This window comes from Xyrauchen texanus, chromosome 11 (assembly GCF_025860055.1).
Source record: "Xyrauchen texanus isolate HMW12.3.18 chromosome 11, RBS_HiC_50CHRs, whole genome shotgun sequence".
Taxonomy (NCBI): Eukaryota; Metazoa; Chordata; class Actinopteri; order Cypriniformes; family Catostomidae; genus Xyrauchen; species Xyrauchen texanus.
The window spans coordinates 1,307,066-1,330,677 of NC_068286.1; the positions used below are offsets into that span (position 1 = coordinate 1,307,066).

The window sequence follows — 23,612 nt, forward strand, 5'->3', positions numbered from 1 at the left end:
AGTGCGTCAGTCGCTGAGGAAGGAAATGAATTATTATGACTTCACGGGATGACACTCAGATTTGTTACATCAGCAAAACCGCGTTTAGCTGCAATGATTTCCTTGATGAACTGTAATTATATTGCACTTTCACAATACACATTATTTTACAAACAGCTTCACTGGAAATCATGACTCAATGTCTTTAAGAACAAGCCAAAGGTGATTGAGACAATGAAAAAACTCCTTAAGATGTTTAGAAAATGGAGGTGGATTAAACCTTGAGATTATATTAAAAATGCAATTAATAATCCCCCCATCTGTATGTAAATTCTGCAATAAGTAAGTAATGTTCCTCCTAATTTAAGCTTGATGTTTTTTGTGAATGTGTGGCATAAGGGGGCAGTCAGCGCGACTCCAGCTGTACAGGCAGCATGTCTCGTCAAACGGCTTGAGTCCAGTGGATACCGAAAATAGCTTCCCAGAAGTCTTAAAAACATGGCCACTGAATGATCTGACTTACACTTAAAACATTAAAGTCCCCGTGTCCTTAGGTCAGGTGTACGAGGTATCGCTTGAAAGCTTAGAATCTGAACTTTTCAGAGAATACCATCACTTATGCATTTATGCTACACAATATAAAAAACAAAGCTTGAAAACATTTGTATCACAAATGAGTGCCCCCCAGAGGTAATGGGGTAGAAACATTATATGTGCTTTTAGCCTAAAAGGTATTTGCCATTGTTTACATATCCGTGAGCTTGTGTGAATAATGTTATATCTTGGATGTCCAGAACAAAATATGCCATCCAACAGGAAAAGCATGCAAAACAAATCATCATAGAAATGTGATTTTGAATATTGATGATCAAATATATCATCACAAAGGGGAGGATCTCAGCTTTCTAATGACCCCTAGATTGCGCTTGTAGTCCACTCAGAGGCCGAGATATTCAATGAGATAATGAGGGTGTTGCTTGAACTGAACATTAGACTGAATGTCTATGGACGAGCTCATCTGTGAGGGGTATAATGTGTTAGAGCGCCCCCTACAGTTCACATCTGTGAGGGGTAAAATGTGTTAGAGCGCCCCCTACAGTTCACATCTGTGAGGGGTATAATGTGTTAGAGCGCCCCCTACAGTTCACATCTGTGAGGGGTAAAATGTGTTAGAGCCCCCTACAGTTCACATCTGTGAGGGGTATAATGTGTTAGAGCCCCTACAGTTCACATCTGTGAGGGGTATAATGTGTTAGAGCGCCACCTACAGTTCACATCTGTGAGGGGTAAAATGTGTTAGAGCGCCCCCTACAGTTCACATCTGTGAGGGGTATAATGTGTTAGAGCGCCCCCTACAGTTCACATCTGTGAGGGGTATAATGCGTTAGAGTGCCCCCTACAGTTCACATCTGTGAGGGGTAAAATGTGTTAGAGCGCCCCCTACAGTTCACATCTGTGAGGGGTAAAATGTGTTAGAGCCCCCTACAGTTCACATCTGTGAGGGGTATAATGGGTTAGAGCGCCCCCTACAGTTCACATCTGTGAGGGGTATAATGCGTTAGAGTGCCCCCTACAGTTCACATCTGTGAGGGGTAAAATGTGTTAGAGCGCCCCCTACAGTTCACATCTGTGAGGGGTATAATGCGTTAGAGTGCCCCCTACAGTTCACATCTGTGAGGGGTAAAATGAGTTAGAGCGCCCCCTACAGTTCACATCTGTGTATTGTGTTTATACTGGAATGAAATGAGACTTTTCAAAGTGAGATAGTGTGAACAGAACCAGAATTACATGATTACAAATTTGGGACAAATATATATATTAATATATATAATATATAAAACTTTCTGTTTATCATAACATTTTAAACACATACAATATTATTTGGGGGTTTTCTGCCAAAATTTAAATCTGCCAATTTTTTGCAATTAGTCCACAGTGTGAGTAACTGGTGAGCTTTCAAATTTGAGTGTGAAAAATTGTAGGCGGCAAAAATGTATCAGAGTTTCACGAGTTTAAGAGACTTAAGAGATTATTTCTCTATGATTATTCATTTCAAATAATAGAATTTACATAAAATATTTTTTTGTGTGGGCTAAATCACAATCTGTATGTTTTATGAAAGCTTCACCTCCAAAAACAAGCTTTGAAATGTGTTAATTATGGCTGTTATATCGTTATGGGAGCGTTTGGTTTTGTTGCACTATTACTGATTATGTACTCAAAGAACATCTCGTAAAAAATATCGTAATTGCCACGCTCATGACCCTGCGAAGTCGTATTAGCGAATTTTATATTATACCCGAGTTTCCGAGTTGGGACGTTGGGAGGGGCGTGTCGACAGGAAAGATGAAAAATTATTTTAACTTCTATATTTTATTTCAAAAATATTAATTTGTTATACACGACAGTCAATCAATTACTCACTCTTTGTGGTTTATTTTAAGCTAATTAATTAATAATCTGTTAGACAGCATGCTTTAATATATCATATGGGCTTGAGTTCCAATCACTCTTTATTTATTGTGTGATTAATCAAGTTATAATACTTAATAAAGTTTAAGTGCCTAGGATTGACCAGAGTCTGCTGTACTCTCCTAAACTAGGAATGACCCAATCAATCACACTAGAACTGCAAAGGCTTCACAATGTTTTACAGAAATAAAAGAAACCGTAGACTGATCTGATCATCAGCAGAAGGTAAGGGGTCAAAGTGAAGAGACAATGAACCATATTTAACGTGCATTTATCGAGTGCGTGGATGCTGAATTAAAATGCTTCTATATTTAAATCAAAAGCATCAGTGCTGCACAGCATTGGGACACTTTTAAGAGAAATGATCAAGGATTCCCAACAGTGTGAGAGGAAGTGGCATAAGCAAAGGGTGGGTGGAGGGTGTTTATGAGAAATCTGATCATCTGACCAGCACTCACAAAAACGGCACTGGTATTTGTCAGTGACTGCTAAGTGACATGCTATACCTCGCGAAAAACAAGTTCTCATAAATAGAGAAACTATTAAACCATCAAAACTAGGGGGGTCTGAGTATCTCAGCGAGTATTGACACTGACTATCACACCTGGAGTCCTGAGTTTGAATCCAGGGCGTGCTGAGTGACTCCAGCCAGGTCTCCTTAGCAACCAAATTGGCCCGGTTGCTAGGGAGGATAGAGTCACATGGGGTAACCTCCTCGTGGTCGACAACAGACGGGTTCTCAGAGAGTATTGACGCTGACTATGACACCTGGAGTCGTGAGTTTGAATCCAGGGCGTGCTGAGTGACTCCAGCCAGGCTTCCTAAGCAACCAAATTGGCCCGGTTGCTAGGGTGGGTAGAGTCACATGGGGTAATCACCGGTAAACAACAAAAGATGAAACTGGAAATAAAAACAGTGGATGTGCACATCAAGAGCGCTTGTGAGGGGGTCAGGAGATGCCTGTAATTGTATTACTCGGGTCTAAAGTAATTAGGAACATCTTAATGTGTCTAAACTCCTGAAGAGAAATGGTGCATTATCTCGTATCAGTTGTAGCATGCATGCGTAAACTACAGGTGAGCGTTCAACTGCACGCAGAAGCTGAGCATTCGTGATACTTTGGATATTAGAGGGACCATTGTTTAAAACTGTGAAATAACACCAAAAATGACCAGAAATGTTTTTGAGCTTGTTTGTGTTAATAGAGTGAATGAGGCGCTTCATTGTGAGATTGAAGGAGTTCCCACTTGTTAGCTGCTTTTCCGTCACTATCTGCCCCAAATAACACATTAAAAATGTTTATTCAAATATAAAAATAATTAAATTCATCAAACGTTACAAGAAATGTCAATTTAGTCACGTGTGTTCAAACACGTGATTTGTTTGATTAGCAAAACTCGCAGCAGAATACAAGTAACTGCAAACACACACATGAGAACTCACCACAGGCCTGTTGTAGAGATGATAGATAAGCCCTGCCTCGATGAAGATGCTCAGCAGAGCCACAGCTAGCAGCAGGTAGATCAGAGACAGTCGCTGGACTTCCAGCCTGACAGGCACCTGACGAGGGGGGTGAGGACCCTGTGCCTGAGAGTCTACCACAAACACCTGAGGACAGTGTTTCATCACGTCGGTATCTGCTCTGTCACCACTGTCAGACATGCTGTACGTCACAGGTCCCTGATCAGTACACAAACACCTGCAGCTCCTGTTGCTCTCTCCGCAGCTGTACCTGTCTCTCTAACCTGTCTCTGTCCGCAGCTGTACCTGTCGCTCTAACCTGTCTCTCTCCGCAGCTGTACCTGTCGCTCTAACCTGTCTCTGTCCGCAGCTGTACCTGTCGCTCTATTCTGTCTCTCTCCGCAGCTGTACCTGTCGCTCTAACCTGTCTCTCTCCGCAGCTGTACCTGTCGCTCTAACCTGTCTCTGTCCGCAGCTGTACCTGTCGCTCTATTCTGTCTCTCTCCGCAGCTGTACCTGTCGCGCTAACCTGTCTCTCTCCGCAGCTGTACCTGTCGCTCTAACCTGTCTCTGTCCGCAGCTGTACCTGTCGCTCTATCCTGTCTCTCTCTGCAGCTGTACCTGTCGCTCTAACCTGTATCTGTCCGCAGCTGTACCTGTCGCTCTATTCTGTCTCTCTCTGCAGCTGTACCTGTCGCTCTAACCTGTCTCTCTCCGCAGCTGTACCTGTCGTTCTAACCTGTCTCTGTCCACAGCTGTACCTGTCGCTCTATCCTGTCTCTCTCTGCAGCTGTACCTGGTGCTCTACCTGTCTCTCTCCACCGCTGTACCTGTCCCTCTAACCTGTCTTTCTCCGCAGCTGTACCTGGTGCTCTACCTGTCTCTCTCTCTTCAGCTGTACCTGGTGCTCTACCTGTCTCTCTCCGCAGCTGTACGTGGTGCTCTACCTGTCTCTCTCCACCGCTGTACCTGTCCCTCTAACCTGTCTTTCTCCGCAGCTGTACCTGGTGCTCTACCTGTCTCTCTCTCTTCAGCTGTACCTGGTGCTCTACCTGTCTCTCTCCGCAGCTGTACGTGGTGCTCTACCTGTCTCTCTCCACCGCTGTACCTGTCGCTCTAACCTGTCTTTCTCCGCAGCTGTACCTGGTGCTCTACCTATCTCTCTATCTTCAGCTGTACCTGGTGCTCTACCTGTCTCTCTATCTTCAGCTGTACCTGGTGCTCTACCTGTCGCTCTAGCCTGTTTCTCTCCGCAGATGTACCTGGTGCTCTACCTGTCGCTCTAGCCTGTTTCTCTCCGCAGATGTACCTGGTGCTCTACCTGTCGCTCTTTCTTGAGTTCTACCAGTTGCTCTGTCTGCAATTCTACTTGTCGCTCTCTCCACAGCTGTACCTGTTGCTCTCTGCAGCTCTACTTGTTGCCCACACCTGTCCCTCTCACCCACAGCTTTATCTGTCCCTCTCACCCACAGCTCTACCTGTCCCTCTCACCCACAGCTTTATCTGTCACTCTGTCTGCAGTTCTACCTGTCCCTCTCACCCACAGTTCTACCTGTCCCTCTCACCCACAGATCTATCTGCAGCTCCTTATGTGTAGAACTGATCAATTATAAACAATCCACCCCAAAGGACACCTGACAGAAAAACTTGCAGTCTGTAGCCTTCTTCAGAGCATGCTGAAGTGACGTCCGGTTTCTTCGTAGATGTTAGTGAGCAAGTAAATGAATAAAGTGTAAAGTAAGTGAATGTCCTCTTTCACTTCAGTGTGTGTAAAGACGCCATCCGTAGTATGAGCAAATATCATCATTCAGTCATAACCAGACGATAATATGACCTCCAGCCTCTCCTGAGTGCGACCTGATGCTCTGTGACCTGCAGATCACAGCGGAGCTGAGCTGCACAAGAGATGACCGCCCACTGCCGCTCTCAGAAGGGTGCGTGTCTCAGCAATAGAGAGAGAGAGAGCAAGGAGGGGTTCAGCAGAAGACAGAAACTAAAATGAGGAAGTTTGGACTGTATGATGATCATTGTATATCTCTCCCACTCAGTGTTTGTGCTTTGAATTCTATATGATCTTGTTTTCTTTCAAGGTTGCTCAATTTCTATGTCAATTATTTGAAACTATTTATTTAAAAAGAAATTATGACAAAACTAATCTACAAATTATTACAATTGTAATGAATAATTTAGTTTATTTTCCAGTAAAAATATACTGTATTTCCTTACAGCTAGAGACATTTACCTGAGAGGCCAATTTGCCTATAGTTAATAAACGCATGTTTGTTTTTTAAATTAGAAATGTGAAATTGTTGATCTTGAATATAAATGTCTTTAGTCTTTTTCACTTGCTTTTCATTTGTTTATGCTTAAAAAAGTGGAAAACAAAACAGACACTAACAGAGAGTGTGATTTTATTTATTTATTGCATTGTGAAACAGTATCAATATCTTGTGGTTTTGATTATTATACCAAACTAATTATGTATGCAACAGGAAATAACCAAAAGTCATTTCAGTGATGAAATATTAAGATTGTCTATTTTAAGTTTCTTTGCAGTTTCTGAATGAAACTCATATCATAAAATCATATCTTGCAATTGCATGCATAGGAAGGTGAAAGCTGTTGTTTTCAGATGCTTGCTTGCACACCCACCCACACACACACACACACACACACACACACACACACACACACACAAACACACACAAACATACAAGACAGTCCGGAAAAAACAGATACAAAATGGGTGACCACAGGCTCTCGGTTTTTTCTGATGACCTAGAGACTAGTGCATTCATGCAGTCACAAGCACACACACACACACACACACACACACACACACACACACACACACACACAGCACACACACACACACACACGCACACACACGCACATATTCTGTATACACACATACAGTGTCATGAGTTCCTGTGCAGTTGCAACCCGTGTAAAATAAACATGTTGCTAAGGCGCTCTTAGTGGTTGCTAGGGCATTACTGTGTTTTGGCTTACAGGCCAAGTCAAAGTGCAGCCCATGTGTCAGTGATATTCCGGTCTCTATGGCTTGGGTCTATGGGATTTTTGCACCCTTTTCATTGTCGACCGGTCAAAAAGTCTGGTCACTTACCCAATGAAGATTAATGCTTAAAGTCAGCCGTTTGTTCAGATGCATATTCAGTGATGCACTACAGATTTCACCAACACAGGTGTCTCTTACCTCCCAAACTCCAGCACATGAAGATGGTGATCTGGTTTGACTGTGCAGCCATCTAGTGACAGGAAGTGTGAATGATGAGTGTTTCTAAACTCTTTACAGTAAACCGATAATGAACATTCTGAAAAGAACTTGACTTAGTAAAGCTAAACATGTCTTCCAGATGGAAACACACATGTCTGGTGTTTCAAACAGCATTTTAGTGCACTTGAAGGATACTTCGAGAAGGGGACGACATTCAGAGTGTCGTTTAATACAAAAGTAAGACATTTTGTTATTTCACAAAGGGCCCTTTCACAAGACTTTAAGTGATGGCTACATTCAAACTGTAATGTCATGCTCCCTTCAGAGTGTCCCCTTCAAGAGCTCTGTCCTTCGTAGTGAGTAGGGCATAGGGATGATCACTTTCGACTGGTATTCGCCCATCAAATAGACGTCTGAGTGATATTCAGTTTCCCTGAGCGATCACCGGGCGGCGCCATATTGATTCTAACGGCCTGTTTTCTGGTCTCGAGACGGCAAGTACACACAGCCAAAACGAGCGATCCATTTGGAGAACAACAACAATTTAAGTGTCACTTGGTGTAAAAATTAATTTCAGGTTCAACTTGTGCAGTTATTGGCTGTCATAGCAACTCAGAATAATTAATGATACCAGGGTAAATAACCTCGGACCATCGCTTCATGTGAGCGTTATTTATTCCCCACCCGTATTCCGGCAACTCTCGCGATTGATATATATTTAGACGTCATGAATACAGTGAATGGATGGTGAGCACAGAGCCTCCATTGGAACTGAAAATATTTCAAAAGGTAATTTTATTACCTTTAAAGCAGAAATTGAATTGAATGAATACTATATGGAGTCAGATGCATTATTATTATAATTTTAAGACAACAAGGATGGAAAACAGCATTTTTAATTCACAGTTGATGCATATTTCTCACTTTTCTGTAAGCTAAGGAATATAAAAACTTCAATTATTTCTAACATATTCGTTGAAAAAAATGTTTTGTCCTTTTTCTACCATAAATCTGCACATTCACTTTCACTTTAGTGTAAAAAAAGCACATAAATATTGATCTGTTCTCACCCACACCTATCATATCACTTCAGAAGACATTTTTGTGGATTACTTTTATGCTGTCTTTATATGCTTTTTGGAGTTTCAAAGTTCTGGTCACCATTCACTTGTATTGTATGGACCTGCAGGGTTGAACTATTCTTCTAAAACTCTTCATTTGTGTTCTGCAGAAGAAAGAAAGTCACACACATCTGGGATGACATGAGGGTGATTAAATGATGAGAGAGTATTACATTTTACAACTTGTTTTCTGCAACTTATAATTTATGACGTCACTCTGTTTAATATTGTTACTCGGGCTTTATGATTGACTTCTCATCTGGCCATTCACAAACCGCTTCTAAGATTCGCAGTAACCAATCCGCACGCAGGGGGCGGGACCTGCCGGAATACTGGTGGCGGAAATATCGCTTCACGTCATCTAAACACTGTCAATAAAACACGGTCACCTTGACTCTGTGAAATGTATTACAAATGTTATACCTTAAACATTACACAACACGCTAATATATACGCCAATGCGAGTGAAAACACTGGAGACCGGAAATTGAAAACAGTCGAATCGTGGAACACTTCCGCGTTCAGGAAATCGAGTTTGAATGAGGAAGATTTTAACATGTTTACGCCGCATATGCGAACTCAGATCTCGGCACGCTGATTGGCTGCAGGATTACACCTTGTGCTGTGATTGGCTGCAGGATTACCCCCGAGTGCTGTGATTGGCTGAGAGAACAGGCTGAAATTGCTACTTTGCGGAAGCGGAACAGATCCGCCGCTGGACGGAGGGTTTAAACTAATTGTCTTATGAGTTCAGAGAAAAACATACTGTTTAAATACGTGTTCTGTGTTATTACAGCATGGATGACCTGCATCGGATCTGTATATCACTGTTCGGATGTATCGCGGTGTTTATCAGCGCTGGAAACACGTTCAGTCCTCAAGTCGACAGTGAGTTCACGTTTCTTCTGCCCGCAGCGAGAACAGAGTGTTTCTACCAAACAGCGATTCACAATGGCAGCATTGAGATCGAGTTTCAGGTACTGCGACACTATTATAAACACTCACACACACACTCTTACACACAGTGGCACACACACATTGACAACACACTGACTCGCTCTCTCTCTCTCTCTCTCTCACACACACACACACACACACACACAACACATTGACAACACACTGACTCTCTCTCACACATTGACAACACACTGACTCGCTCTCTCTCTCACACACACACACACATTGACAACACACTGACTCTCTCTCTCTCTCACACACACACACACATTGACAACACACTGACTCTCTCTCTCTCTCACACACACACACACATTGACAACACACTGACTCTCTCTCACACATTGACAACACACTGACTCGCTCTCTCTCTCACACACACACACACATTGACAACACACTGACTCTCTCTCTCTCTCACACACACACATTGACAACACACTGACTCTCTCTCACACATTGACAACACACTGACTCGCTCTCTCTCTCACACACACACATTGACAACACAATGACTCTCTCTCACACATTGACAACACACTGACTCGCTCTCTCTCTCACACACACACACATTGACAACACACTGACTCTCTCTCTCTCACACACACACACATTGACAACACACTGACTCTCTCTCTCTCACACACACACACATTGACAACACACTGACTCTCTCTCTCACACACACACACATTGACAACACACTGACTCTCTCTCTCTCACACACACACACATTGACAACACACTGACTCTCTCTCACACATTGACAACACACTGACTCTCTCTCTCTCACACACACACACATTGACAACACACTGACTCTCTCTCTCACACACACACACACATTGACTCTCTCTCTCTCTCTCTCTCTCTCTCTCTCACACACACACAGTCATATAGGTCTACACACACTCTCTCTCACACACACACATTGACTCTCTCTCTCTCACACACACACACACATTGACAACACACTGACTCTGTCTCTCTCACACACACACACACACACACACATTGACTCTCTCTCTCACACACACACTCTTATAGGTCTACACACACTCTCTCACACACACACACATTGACTCTCTCTCTCTCACACACACACACACATTGACTCTCTCTCTCTCTCACACACACACACACACACACTCATAGGTCTACACACGCACAGCAGAATCGATGCGTACTGTAAATGTATATATACTGTACATGAATAAGGTCTTCAACATCCCATCTGCTGTTTCGATAAAAGTAAAACAGAAGTTTGGAGGGTTGAAGTGAACTTATTAGCTCAAATGTTGTTGTGTATAATTAACACCTTTAATCTCAGTCTTCACTAGTTCATGTTTACCCGTACAAATATCCTCCTGTAATCTACTGGTTTATTTACAAGTATGGTAATATTGAATTATGGCACTGTAGGTTTGTGTTGAACAATCTATTAGTGAGGTGAAGAAATCAACATCTTTATGTGTTTATACTTTCTTAATGTGTTTAAGCTACTTCAATCAAAATCAAATCACTTTATTGTCATAAGTGTACTTCATAAGGTCCGAAGTGATAAAAATGTACTTGAATACATGTGTACACAAATAAATAATTACTCATTCTTTTTCTCCAGGTTTTCTCAAGGTTACCTCATTTGACCTTTAAACAAAAATCCCTTTCAAAATGTTTTTGTAACTTCAACAATCTTGAGGGTCTAAAGGGGTCACGTGACTTTAATTTGTGGTCAAATGTTTTTTTGTCTTTGAGGTTTGATCACTAACCCTAATATGATCAATAGTTCCAGACTGATCATGTGTTTGTTCAGGTGATCGCTGGAGCTGGAATGGATGTGGATTTCTCTATCATTTCTCCTCATGGGATCCATCTCGTCTCAGAGTTTCGTCGCTCTGACGGGGTTCACACGTGAGTGTTTAGATCTCACTCAGTCTCATGATTTATTCAGACACTCTGATTCGTCACTTTCCTACAGCTTGTGTGTGATTGGCTGGAAGGCTGTAGTGAACACGTGATTGGTGTGTTGTGTTTAGGGTGGAGCCCACAGAGGCAGGGGACTACCAGATCTGCTTTGATAACACCTTCAGCAGGTTCTCTGAGAAGATGGTCTTCTTTGAGGTCATCCTGGACAACCAGTCCAATGACGTGGGGGCGGACGATGAGTGGGCGGGGCTTGGAGAGCCTGAGAGCCTATTAGAATACAAGCTGGATGACATAAGAGTGAGTGCTGCCTAGTGATAGACCCATATAATGTTATTAAATTCTACTTCATATACATATTAATATATAAATGGTAAGAATGAGATTAGAGATGCAAAAAACATTAATGGTCCTAAAACAGGCTGCATTTTTACACAAAATGTCATTTTTGATTTTTCTTCTTCTGATTTTGGAGTGAAGTATGAGCCGGAGATTTAGCTGGTTTGTAGAGCGATAGAGCTTAAGTTGAATTTAGCCCAGATTTCTTGTTTTTGGTTTAGTTGTTGTTCTATGTCAATTAAAAACAGAAAATTCTGTCCCCTTAAAGCACAGGGAGGAATTTTTTTCTGAAATAGTTTTGCATTCATTCGCAAAAAGGTTTGCGCTCCCTCCCTCGCAATAAGGATTGCGCTCCCTCGCAATATGGTTTGCGCTCCCTCCCTCGCAATATGGTTTGCGCTCCCTCCCTCGCAATATGGTTTGCGCTCCTTCCCTCGCAATAAGGTTTGCGTTCCATCCCAATAAGGTTTGCGCTCCCTCGCAATATGGTTTGCGCTCCTTCCCTCGCAATAAGGTTTGCGTTCCATCCCAATAAGGTTTGCGCTCCCTCGCAATAAGGTTTGCGTTCCATCCCAATAAGGTTTGCGCTCCCTCGCAATAAGGTTTGCGTTCCATCCCAATAAGGTTTGCACTCCCTCGCAATAAGGTTTGCGTTCCATCCCAATAAGGTTTGCGCTCCATCCCAATAAGGTTTTCGTTCCATCCCAATAAGGTTTGCGCTCCCTCGCAATAAGGTTTGCGCTCCATCCCAACATGGTTTGCGCTCCATCCCAACATGGTTTGCGCTCCCTCCCTCGCAATATGGTTTGCGCTCCTTCCCTCGCAATAAGGTTTGCGCTCCTTCCCTCGCAATAAGGTTTGCGTTCCATCCCAATAAGGTTTGCGTTCCATCCCAATAAGGTTTGCGCTCCCTCGCAATATGGTTTGCGTTCCATCCCAATAAGGTTTGCGCTCCCTCGCAATAAGGTTTGCACTCCCTCGCAATAAGGTTTGCGTTCCATCCCAATAAGGTTTGCGCTCCCTCGCAATATGGTTTGCGCTCCCTCGCAATAAGGTTTGCGCTCCCTCGCAATAAGGTTTGCGCTCCATCCCAATAAGGTTTGCGCTCCCTCGCAATAAGGTTTGCGTTCCATCCCAATAAGGTTTGCTCTCCCTCGCAATATGGTTTGCGTTCCATCCCAATAAGGTTTGCGCTCCCTCCCTCACAATATGGTTTGCGTTCCATCCACATTAGGTTTGCGCTCCCTCCTTCGCAATAAGGTTTGCGCTCCCTCCCTCCCTCGCAATAAGGTTTGCGCTCGCAATAAGGTTTGCGCTCCCTCCCTCGCAATAAGGTTTGCGCTCGCAATAAGGTTTACGCTCCTTCCCTCGCAATAAGGTTTGCGCTCCTTCCCTCGCAATAAGGTTTGCGCTCCCTCCCTCGCAATAAGGTTTGCGCTCGCAATAAGGTTTGCGCTCCTTCCCTCGCAATAAGGTTTGCGCTCCTTCCCTCGCAATAAGGTTTGCGCTCCCTCGCAATATGGTTTGCGTTCCATCCCAATAAGGTTTGCGCTCCCTCCCTCGCAATAAAGTTTGCGTTCCATCCCTCTCAATAAGGTTTATTCACACCTTACAAAAATGAACCATGATTTTACTACAGTAACTTTAGTTCAACTATTTTTTTTACCATATAGTGTTTCTCCCTTATCTTGTTTCATTCATTGTCTCAGGAGACGATGGACTCTGTGCACCGGCATTTGGAGCGCAGTCGTCAGATGCAGACAGTTTTGAGAGCGTTCGAGGCACGTGACAGAAACTTGCTGGAGGACAACCTGTGGCGGGTCTCCTTCTGGTCCTGTGTCAACCTGCTGGTCTTGTTGAGTGTTGCGCTCACGCAGGTTTACACCGTCCGACGCCTGTTTGACGACAAATGGAGAGTCTGCTCTTAAAAAGCATGTAAACATCACACTGACCGTTCAGGTACAACACAGAGGCAAAACGAGGACGGTCAGAGACCACAGTGCCTTTAATACTTTGGTTCTAGAACTGGTAAACAATAGCAGTGATGCTTATGTCACTTGCTCTGATTGGCTGGATTCTGTTACAAGCACTTGCTCTCATTGGACGATCTTCTGTTGTGTGTATGTCAGTGGGAGTTCACTCACACACCCTTATAACACCTAATAAGACTTGTGAGAACTTACTGTTAGAATAAAAACAGGCATAATTGAGTAGTTCCCCCAAAAATTTTAATTCTGTCATTATTTAATCTTATTTTATTTCAAAACTGTATGCTGTTTTCTCTGTGGAATACAAAAGACATTTCTTTAAAAACAATTGTTTCATGGATAAAATGACAGAAAGCTTTGGAGTAACATAAGGGTGAATAATAACAGATGATTCAGTTTTGGGTGATCTTACCCTTAAATCGGTTTGTTGGGAGTTTTTCCTGAAGAATAATAATGTGACCAGATTTTATTCTTTTTTTTTGTGTCTTAATTTTAGTCGTGCCATTTAATACATACCAGATAATGTAAGGTGATGCTGTTTTTATTTGATTGTTTTTTAAGGTTTGAATGAGATGAATATGATGTAGAAATGTACGAAGGGAATTCTCTGTACAGCTGTTTGAGTTTTTTTTAAAAGACTTTTACACAATAAAACTAATAAATGTAATAATTTACTTGTATTTTTGTAGGCGTTGTATTAAGTGATAATGAAACCAAACCCGTTGACCGTTTGCTTTTACCGTGTTCTTGGTCTTATGGACCTTTTTAACGTTTCTTCTATAAACCTCTGCATTTCAGCTTTTCAAGATATTTAGAAACCTTTTGGGGAAGAAAAATGGTGTTGCTCACTGAAATGTTTTTGTCATCAGTCATAAAGCTTGATTTGAAATCTAAATTCAGATGCCACGTGAATGTATAGATAAGTGATTCAAACATGGTGTAAGTTAGCGTGGATCACATCTTTACATTGTACATACATACAACCTTGAAGAATACAGTAATATATATATATATATATATATATATATAGTTTAGGCATAAATAAATCAAATTCAAACAAAAGAGGTTTTCTGCATAAACCTCATTAAATGCTGTTGGATTTATACTAAAGAATAAACAATTTGCCAATGGGGTAAACACATTAAAATAAAATATATTTTCGAGTAAATTCATCTTATCTTGTTGGTCATTTCACAAAAGTGTGTCACACCATTTAAGTTAAATAATAATCATTACAGAAACAAAACATAAGTCATTGTTGTTTGCTGTGAGTCCAGTAAAGACGGTTGTGATGTTCTGATTAATGTGGGTGTGTTTTCTGCCACACACACAAAATTAATTACATTTACCATCACATGACTGAATCAAAGAGAAAGTGGGTGTCGGTTGCACCTGGGTAATCTGGGCACAATGGCGGGTCGAGACGGGAACTGAGGGGGGCGGAGCAACAGTCTGTTCCAGTGTGCCACTCCCAAAAGCATTAGTGTTGACCAGAGGTGGTCCGGGACTGTACGGCATGGGAGGTCCGACTACAGGGGCGGGGTTAAGAGGAGGATGGTCAGGGGTGGGGCCTCATACTGCAGGAGGACGACCTGGAGGCGGAGCCATTACTGACGGTTTACGCTGAGCTGGAAGGCTGACGGAGAGTTTCATGAAAACTATATTAAATACGAATTAATATTTTTGTATTGGACCAAATTATAAGGTTCCTTGTATACTTTGCAGCATTAATTGAAAGAGAATTTCTTTCAGTTGTAAACAATTTAGATATTTTAATTGAAATATAGCCATATATGAGAATAGTATTGAACTGAGCGCTTGTGAATCGGAATCAAATTAAACTGGGAAACCTGTATCAACACCGAGCTCTTTTGAGCAATTTATGCATACAATAATGCCGCTGTTGGGTGCTTTTTTAATATAGAAGACCTGATTATTAAAGAATGAATAACGAAATAGGAAAAAAAGTAGAAAAGTCCAACTATCGGTCAAAAATATCAGTTAAACCGATTATCAGTTGATCTGTAGATACAAAGATATGGGATGGCACGGTTTTAAATGCCAAATTAAATTGTGAATGTTTTACTAACTCCCATTAAATCAATTTAATGCCGTTAAATGTTAAAATTTCATTTTAAATTTTAATTCGTTCACTCAATTTGGCATCTTGTACCTGGGGTCGGTCTGTGTCCAGGTGTCGTCCACAGGGGGCGGTACAGGCACAGATATGGTGTTGGTGCTGATGTCCCTGATGATGCGTACCGCTTCTTGAGCGTGAGATAAATGCGTAACATCTCGTCTCTTCATTGCACTTGTTCTTCCAACTCTTCCATCAGACTGTTCTGATCTCCTGACGAGTACAGATACGCCAACAACTCCGAGTAGATGAACTCCTTCACGTGAGACACAAACAGTCGTACAGCGGTGAGCAGCAATTATGGGCCGAGCACCTCAGTGAACACTGTAAGGCTGAAATGTGTTTGGTTACAGCACCCCCGCTGGTGGCACTAGTAAAAGCAGTTAATAGACTGAGTAGAAATACCAATTTACACTTTTTAGAAATGGCTTCCTGGAAATTATTAGATTTTGATGAGTTAATTGTGATATTGACTGAGTATTAACATATTTTTGATTAATATTATTTAATCAAATTTGTAATGCCCAATTCACACTACTTAGTAGGTCCTCGTGGTGGCGCGGTTACTCGTCTCAATCCGGGTGGTGGAGGGCAAGTCTCAGTTGCCTCCGCTTCTGAGACTGTCAATCGGCGCATCTGATCACGTGACTCGTTGTGCATGACACCGCGGAGACTCACAGCATGTGGAGGCTCATGCTACTCTCCACACACAACTCACCACACGCCCCATTGAGAGAACCACTAATCACCACCACGAGGAGGTTACCCCATGTGACTCTACCCTCCCTAGCAACCGGGCCAATTTGGTTGCTAAGGAGACCTGGCTGGAGTCACTCAGCACGCCCTGGATTCAAACTCACGACTCCAGGCATCAATACTTGCTGAGATACCCAGACCCCCACAGAATATTTTTTTAACGTTTTACACTAAATATTATTTAAATACTTAAACAGTTAATGATTAATATGATTTGTTCAGCAATATATATTGTAGTGAGTAGTGTTATCAAAATATTGACTGGAATGAACTTGAAATGGAAACAGAAAATCATCACATTCTCAGCCGAGTCCCATGGCAGTTGTGCCGTTTACTCCCGTTTCTTGCTAGTCCTTGTTCAGCACATGATGAATCCAATTTGTGTTTTGTTTTTTCAAATCCGATGGTGGGGACTCATTCATCCCGGTGAATCAAACAAAAGATTTGTTCAGATTCAGTCACTGACCATTTCAGCAAATACCGGGATGGGCGTTTCTAAATTAACCATTTCAGCAAATTACACTTTTGTGCCAGTAGGTGGTGAGAAATGAGCCTCTTTTGCTTTCTGAGTGAGTCGCTGAAGCAAAAGCAGAGTCGTAAATGTAATGACATTTGAAAAACAGAGCACCACATCTCCATCAGTGATTAATTGCCGTCTCATTTTGATCATATTCTCATGACTGACTGGTTCAGTGAGGGACGTATTCATTATACTATTATTTTTCATATTTAAAAAGTGGTCACCGTGACTGAGATGCATGTAAAGTGGAGTTATAAATAAGTAAATCTACATGCATATTAACTGTGTGCATATTAATTAACCTCTAGCGATGGCTTAGTTTTAAGATAAAATATTATTTCATATTAGTCAATTAGGACAGCGCTACAGACTAACATTTGAGAGCAATGGCACCAGCGCCTAATTTGGTAGCACAATATTGAATATTTTGCCCCACTGAAACGCTCATTCGACAGTAAGGCATTGATTTAGGATGCAGATGTGAATTCACTGGTATTAACAACAGTGTCAATTCATCAGTCTCTGCTATTACTATAGGGATCCTTCAGGTGAAGTCACTTGAACACTCTCTCTCTTCTTTGGACGTTTTATCTGTAAAACATTCATACATACCCCATTTATGTCTACCACATGTTTATATCACTGGTTACATTACTTCTCTATCCTAATACATGTATATGATCTTCTATTCTAAACAAAAGTACATAATAAACCAGTTCAATGCAGTTTCAAAACCTTTCTCTCTTATCTATTTGAGATTACACACAAACAGCTGCATGGTTACATGTATGGCCAAAAACATTAATTGCAAAATTTATTTCATTCCATTAATAGGGAAGGAAAAGCATTCCACATGTACGTCAGACCTCAAGAATGAATGTAAACATAACTTGTTAAACTGCACCGGATAAGCAACCATTTAATTAACCACCAATAAACACTAAAAGTAGAAACAGTTTCTTTCCCATGACAGCGCCATGGATGATGAAAACCGTTTGACTAAATAGTACAGAAATAAACAGCAATGGTGTTGATAGCCTGCTAACACGTCCTAACCAGCAGTTTTCATGACTGTGATTCAGTTAGCTAATCATGTGTATAACTCTGCCAAACTACTCGCGTTTTTAGCAACACATACCTGATCCGATCGTCTAGATGTAGATCATGGGTTAAATATCAAAAACTACTCAGAACTTTATAATCGACATCAAGGATTTATTTTTTCCGATAAATATCGATATTGTTTTATCGCCTAGCCCTATTTACACGATTACAAAATTGGCATCGTACTCAGAACGTATATATTGACGCCATCTGGGCATTCAAAGGTACTACATCGCAAGCATTTCAAACACGGTACGGTTAGTTTACACTACAGTAGGAAACACTGGATCACTTCACAAACAGCAAAACAAATTTGACTTATATGTGCAGCTTGTCACAGATTGAGGCATGTAAAGATGCTAGTGGATTCCAGAGCAGTTTGGTCTTTAACATGTATCTTCTTATGAGTACTAAAACTTGCTAAATGAGCGAATTCCTTCCTGCAGATTGGGCAGCGGTAAGGTTTCTCTCCTGTGTGCACTCTCTGATGGGATTTCAGGACATCGGATCGAGAAAACGTTTTGTCACAGAGAGAGCATTTGTAAGGTCTTTCTCCAGTATGTGTTTTCTGGTGCTTGGATAAGTGGGAAGATTGACTGAAGCTCTTCCCACAAACGCTACAGTTATAAGGCTTTACTCCCGTGTGAACTCTCACATGAACTCTGAAATTACGTCGATCAGAAAAGCTCTTTCCACAGTAAGAGCAGAGGAAAGGTTTCTCTCCAGAGTGTGTTCTCTCATGGAGTATCAGACGAGAATTGTTCCTAAACTGTTTATCGCAGTGTGAGCATTGATATGTATTTGAGTGTAATTTCTGATGAAACTTTAGAGAATCTAGTTGTACAAAGGTTTTCCCACATTCGCTGCACTGATACAGTCTCTTATTGGCGTGAAAACGGGCACAGTGTTCCTTCACATGGTGTCTGTGTCTGAATCTGTTCTCACAGTGAGGACACGTGAACGGTTTCTCTCCAGTGTGTATTCTCCCATGAAGAACAAGATTTTTGTTTCTTCTGAAACACTTGTCACACTCACTGCATTGAAAAGGCTTTTCGTTGCTGTGTGTCTTCCTGTGAGCCTTCATATTAGAGGAAGTAGAGAACACCTTCCCGCACAAGTCACAGGGGAACTGTTGATGGTTCCTCTCTTCTGAGGAAGAAAAGGTTCTCTCATGTCTTGCTTTTGATGTAGAAGTCGTTTCTTCATCAGAAGATGAAACAATGTTTGCATCTACATGGAACAAATTAACATCACTGGTTAAGAGCACACAACAGCAGAACACAGTTATCAGTCCTGTTTGGATTATCTAGTTTGATAAAAATCTTTAAGGAGTTTAATTTGGAGCATCTGTTTCACTTCGGCTAGCGTCCTGTTTGAACAGCCCCGATTGCAGAACTGGGTTCATATTCGTGACGTTTCTGTGGACAGGTAGAGTCTGAGTTGCGAATGCCTCTTTAAAAAACACTATTAACTGATATATAACTAAAGTTTTGGCAAGTAATTTAGGACATCTACTTTGTGCATGACACGAGTACTTTTTCCAACAATTGTTTACAGACCGATTGTTTCACTTTTAATTGACTAAATCACAATTCCAGCAGGTCAGAAGTTTAAAAACACTAAGTTAACTGTGCCTTTAAGCAGCTTGGAAAATTCCAGAAAATGATGTCAAGCCTTTAGCCAATTAGCTTCTGACAGGAGGTGTACAGAATTGGAGGTGTACCTGTGGATGTATTTTAAGGTCTACCTTCAAACTCTGTGCCTCTTTGCTTGACATCATGGGACAATCAAAAGAAATCAGCCAAGACCTCAGAAAAACAATTGTGGACCTCCACAAGTCTGGTTCATCCTTGGGAGCAATTTCTAAATCCTGATGGTGCCACGTTCATCTGTACAAACAATAGTACACAAGTATAAACACCATGTGACCACACAGTCATCATACCGCTCAGGAAGGAGACGCATTCTGTCTTCTAGAGATGAACGTAGTTTGGGGTGAAAAGTGCAAATCAATCCCAGAACAACAGCAAAGGACCTTGTGAAGATGCTGGAGGAAACAGGTGGACGAGTATCTAGATCCACAGTAAAACCAGTCCTATATGGACATCACCTGAAAGGCTCAGCAAGGAAGAAGCCGCTGCTCCAAAACCACCATTAAAGAGCCAGACTAAAGTTTGCAAGTGCACATGGGGACAAAGATCTGACTTTCTGGAGAAATCTTCCTCTGATCTGATGAAACAGGAATTAAAATGTTTGGCCATAATGACCATCGTTACGTTTGGAGGAAAAAGGATGAGGCTTGTAAGCTGAAGAACACCATCCCAACCGCGAAGCATGGCGGTGCAGCATCATGTTGTGGAGGTGTTTGCTGCAGGAGGGACTGGTGCACTCCACAAAATAGATGGCATCATGAGGAAGGAAAATTATGTGGATATATTGAAGCAACATCTCAAGACATCAGCCATGAAGTTGAAGCTCGGTCACAAATGGGTCTTCCAAATGGACAATGACCCCAAGCATTCCTCCAAAGTTGTGGCAAAATGGCTTAAGGACATCAAAATCAAGGTATTGGAGTGGCCATCACAAAGCCCTGACCTCAATCCAATAGATAATTGGTGGGCAGAACTGAAAAAGCGTGCAGCGAGCAAGGAGGCCAACAAACCTGACTCAGTTACACCAGTTCTGTCTGGAGGAACGGGACAAAATTCCAGCAACTTATTGTGAGAAGCTTGTGGAAGGCTACCCAAAACAGTTGGTCCAAGTTAAACAATTTAAAGGTAATGCTACCAAATACTAACAAAGTGTATGTAAACTTCTGACCCGCTGGGAATGTGATGAAAGAAATAAAAGATGAAATAAATAATTCTCTCTACTACTATTCTGACATTTCACATTCTTAAAATAAAGTAGTGATCCTAACTGACATAAGACAGGGAATGTTTTCTACAATTAAATGTCAGGAATCGTGAAAAACTGAGTTTAAATGTATTTGGCTAAGGTGCATGTAAACTTCTAACTTCAACTGTAATATATGCAAATTCAATACATCATATTTATCGATGTAATACTTGAGTTAGCAATAAAATATTGTTAAAACCAAAATGATGAAAAACAAATAATTAAACAAATTTAAATTTTAGAAGGTGCCCAGTATAATGAATAACATAATTAGGTAAAAAAAAAAATAATTAATACTTTATGGAAGCAAAATTAACATAATAACTGAAATATATCCAAATTAATTTAAATTAAATGTGAAATCGAAAGCAAGATATTGTAAGGTATCGCGATATATATTCAATCGTGACGTGTGTTAGTATCGTATCCTGCGATGGCTGCAGATACCCAGCAGCAGAATTCATTTTTACAGTTATTTTTGTTTTAATCTTTTGATGGAAATGTCTTAATATTTTTTCACGTCATTTTCAAAAAGTTTAGTCAGTTTAACAAAATAAAATGGCATGTAATTTTAGTTGACAAAAAAAACAACAACAAAAAAAAATATATATATATATATATATAAAATATATAATATTAAACGTATCAAAGATACACAAAAAATAGAACTGATCTTATTGTAAAAACCTAAAGCGCCAGAGATCAGCTGCAGATATCACAACAACTAGTGATTGAGGTGCTGGTAATTAGTTTGCAAAAGCAACCATTGGTTATATCTAGAGATAGGAGTTTTTAAAACCAGTATTAAAGAGAGAAACATACCCGAAGGAAGAAAATCATCATCATCATCATCATCATCCTCCTTCTCCTCCTCCTCATCATCATCGTGACTGTCATGTTGAATAACATCCTCCTCATCTTCATGGTGATCATCATGCTGTTCCTCTGCTGTGGTTTCTCCTCTCATCTCCATCAGGTTCCTGCAGTCCAGCAGCTTCACTGAACACATCTTCAATGGTATCTGCAGCATCTGCTGTTCTCCAGCGTTACAGACAGAAGCCAGAGACTCTGTGGAGGTTTGATCACCCTGATTACTGTCACACACACTCTCCTGAGTGTCAGTATAACAGAGTAAAGTGAGGCTGAGCTCTGAGTCCTGTGTGTCTCTGGATCTCTGTTCAGATCTCTGATCTCTGACGCTCATCTTCAACATCTCAAACTCAATAAGACTCCTGAAACAGGATATTTAAAGCTCTTGTCAAAACAAAGAGAAAACGTTTGGTTTGCTGTCATGAAAGAGAGGAAATCATCAAGAATAGAAACAGAGAAGTGACAGAAATGTATTAAAGACGCAGCAGCTGAACATCTAAACAAACTGTGAGTTCTTCTTTCTTTCTTTAGTGAGTTTACCGGCGGACTAAAGAGCTTCAGAGCGACTCCTGCTGGACTGGAGTCACAACACAAGCCACACTACATTCAGCAGGAGATCTCAAACATCCTGTAAAGATCATTGTTGAATCTTGTGAATATTAACATTATCCTACCTTTATTATTTTACCTACGTCTCTGAGATTGAAAATGCTGAACATTTAATCTTCAAACATTTCTCATTTGCAAATGGTCCAGAACGCTGCTGCTAGACTTTTCACTGGCATTCGCAAATATGAACATATTACCCATAAAATGTTTCAGCTACAGCATTGATTTTAAAAATTATCTTTGTTTTTGAGTTCTTAAATGGAATGGCACCTTAAATGGAATGGCACCTTCTTATCTTTCAGACCAATTGTGCATAAATAAACCTGATAGATGTCTAAGATTGTTTGATCAGAGATGGCTGACGATTCCCAAGTCTAGACTGAAGACGAGGGGTGACCGTGCCTTTGTCAAAGTTGCCCCGAAGCTATGGAACCGTCTACCTATGTCCCTCTTACAAAACAAAAGATCAAAACTAAAAACTTATCTTTTTGGTGTTTTTATGGATGTACAGTACAAGTCAACTTTTTTTATTGTGCTTTATAAATAAACTGATTGATTGACATATTATTGAGACAACAATAATAAAATCACTGAGGTTGGACGTTTGAGAATAATAAAACAGGACATTTACAAGGTATTTGAGAACCGAGAAGTATAACTAATCTCTACTCTCTGGAAATATACTATTTTAAAGCTGCTTAACATTGTTTACTTGAGCAGTTTCTAGGATCACTTCAGTGGAGGTCTCAACTAGCCTCAAGACTCAGATGCCTGGAGGCAATGATAGTTGGAGCATAACGGAGTTCATCGTTATTGCCGCTCGTTTAAGACAGTGGTTCTTGAACTTTCCTGGAGACCCCTCCACACTACACATTTTGGATGTCTCCTCAATCAAACACATCTGATTCAACTCATCAGATCATTAGTGGAGACTCCAAGACTTAAACTGGATTTGTCATAAAAGAGCGATATGCAAAATGTGCAGTGCTGGGGGGCCTCCAGGACTGGTTTGATAACCACTGGTTTAAGAGTCCTCGCTGCTGGCATTGATGCCTTGAGTGATCATTCCCCTCCTCTGGAGGAGATTTCCCAGCCATCTTCCGAGATGTGGAATCCTCCTCTCATTTCCAAAACCCCAGGAAGTGGAGGAGGAGGCCTGCAGTTCCTCTTGGGGTCGCTTTTGTGATGGCACCTGACCTTGCTTCTGCAGTCCCCCTGGAAGCACCCACACTTGTCACTG

The 23,612-nt window shown here is 41.2% G+C and overlaps 3 protein-coding genes across 8 annotated transcripts in view; 1 reads left to right on the top strand and 2 right to left on the bottom strand.

Annotated features, from left to right (window-relative positions):
- The window catches only part of LOC127651403 (tumor necrosis factor ligand superfamily member 14-like), a 9,293-nt gene extending 3,478 nt beyond the window's left edge, over window positions 1-5,815 (bottom strand). The window contains exons 1-3 of one of the 6 annotated variants that reach the window (XM_052137202.1): window positions 4,442-5,815; window positions 4,324-4,371; window positions 3,895-4,288 (exon numbers count right to left, since the gene is read on the bottom strand). In XM_052137202.1, coding sequence (XP_051993162.1) covers window positions 3,895-4,113 — 219 coding nt within the window. In that variant the 5' untranslated portion in view covers window positions 4,114-4,288; window positions 4,324-4,371; window positions 4,442-5,815. Of the gene's footprint in view, window positions 1-3,894 lie in introns of all 6 variants that reach the window. The other 5 variants (XM_052137198.1, XM_052137204.1, XM_052137201.1 and 2 more) reach the window with 5 other exon arrangements.
- Window positions 5,816-8,652: 2,837 nt separating this feature from the next.
- Window positions 8,653-14,496, top strand: LOC127651676 (transmembrane emp24 domain-containing protein 1-like). Its single transcript, XM_052137627.1, has 4 exons — window positions 8,653-9,248; window positions 11,042-11,139; window positions 11,265-11,451; window positions 13,200-14,496. Exons 1-4 carry the CDS (start codon window positions 9,069-9,071, stop codon window positions 13,416-13,418), a joined length of 684 nt encoding a protein of 227 aa, XP_051993587.1. The 5' UTR covers window positions 8,653-9,068; the 3' UTR covers window positions 13,419-14,496.
- A 2,866-nt stretch (window positions 14,497-17,362) lies between these two features.
- LOC127651947 (zinc finger protein 501-like) lies at window positions 17,363-22,293 on the bottom strand. The gene is made up of 2 exons (XM_052138007.1): window positions 21,716-22,293; window positions 17,363-19,225 (listed from the first exon to the last, which is right to left on the bottom strand). Exons 1-2 carry the CDS (start codon window positions 22,104-22,106, stop codon window positions 18,330-18,332), a joined length of 1,287 nt encoding a protein of 428 aa, XP_051993967.1. The 5' UTR covers window positions 22,107-22,293; the 3' UTR covers window positions 17,363-18,329.
- Between the last annotated feature and the right edge of the window lie 1,319 nt (window positions 22,294-23,612).

What these genes read in the sequence shown, in the direction of transcription:
- LOC127651676 (XM_052137627.1), top strand. Translation starts at nt 9,069, where the DNA reads ATGGATGACCTGCATCGGATCTGTATATCACTGTTCGGATGTATCGCG. An exon ending in GCATTGAGATCGAGTTTCAG is followed by an intron (nt 9,249 to 11,041) that starts GTACTGCGACAC and finishes GTGTTTGTTCAG; the next exon opens with GTGATCGCTGGAGCTGGAAT. An exon ending in ACAAGCTGGATGACATAAGA is followed by an intron (nt 11,452 to 13,199) that starts GTGAGTGCTGCC and finishes TCATTGTCTCAG; the next exon opens with GAGACGATGGACTCTGTGCA.
- LOC127651947 (XM_052138007.1), bottom strand. Translation starts at nt 22,106, where the DNA reads ATGTTGAAGATGAGCGTCAGAGATCAGAGATCTGAACAGAGATCCAGA. An exon ending in TGATGATTTTCTTCCTTCGG is followed by an intron (nt 19,226 to 21,715) that starts GTATGTTTCTCT and finishes TGTTCCATGTAG; the next exon opens with ATGCAAACATTGTTTCATCT.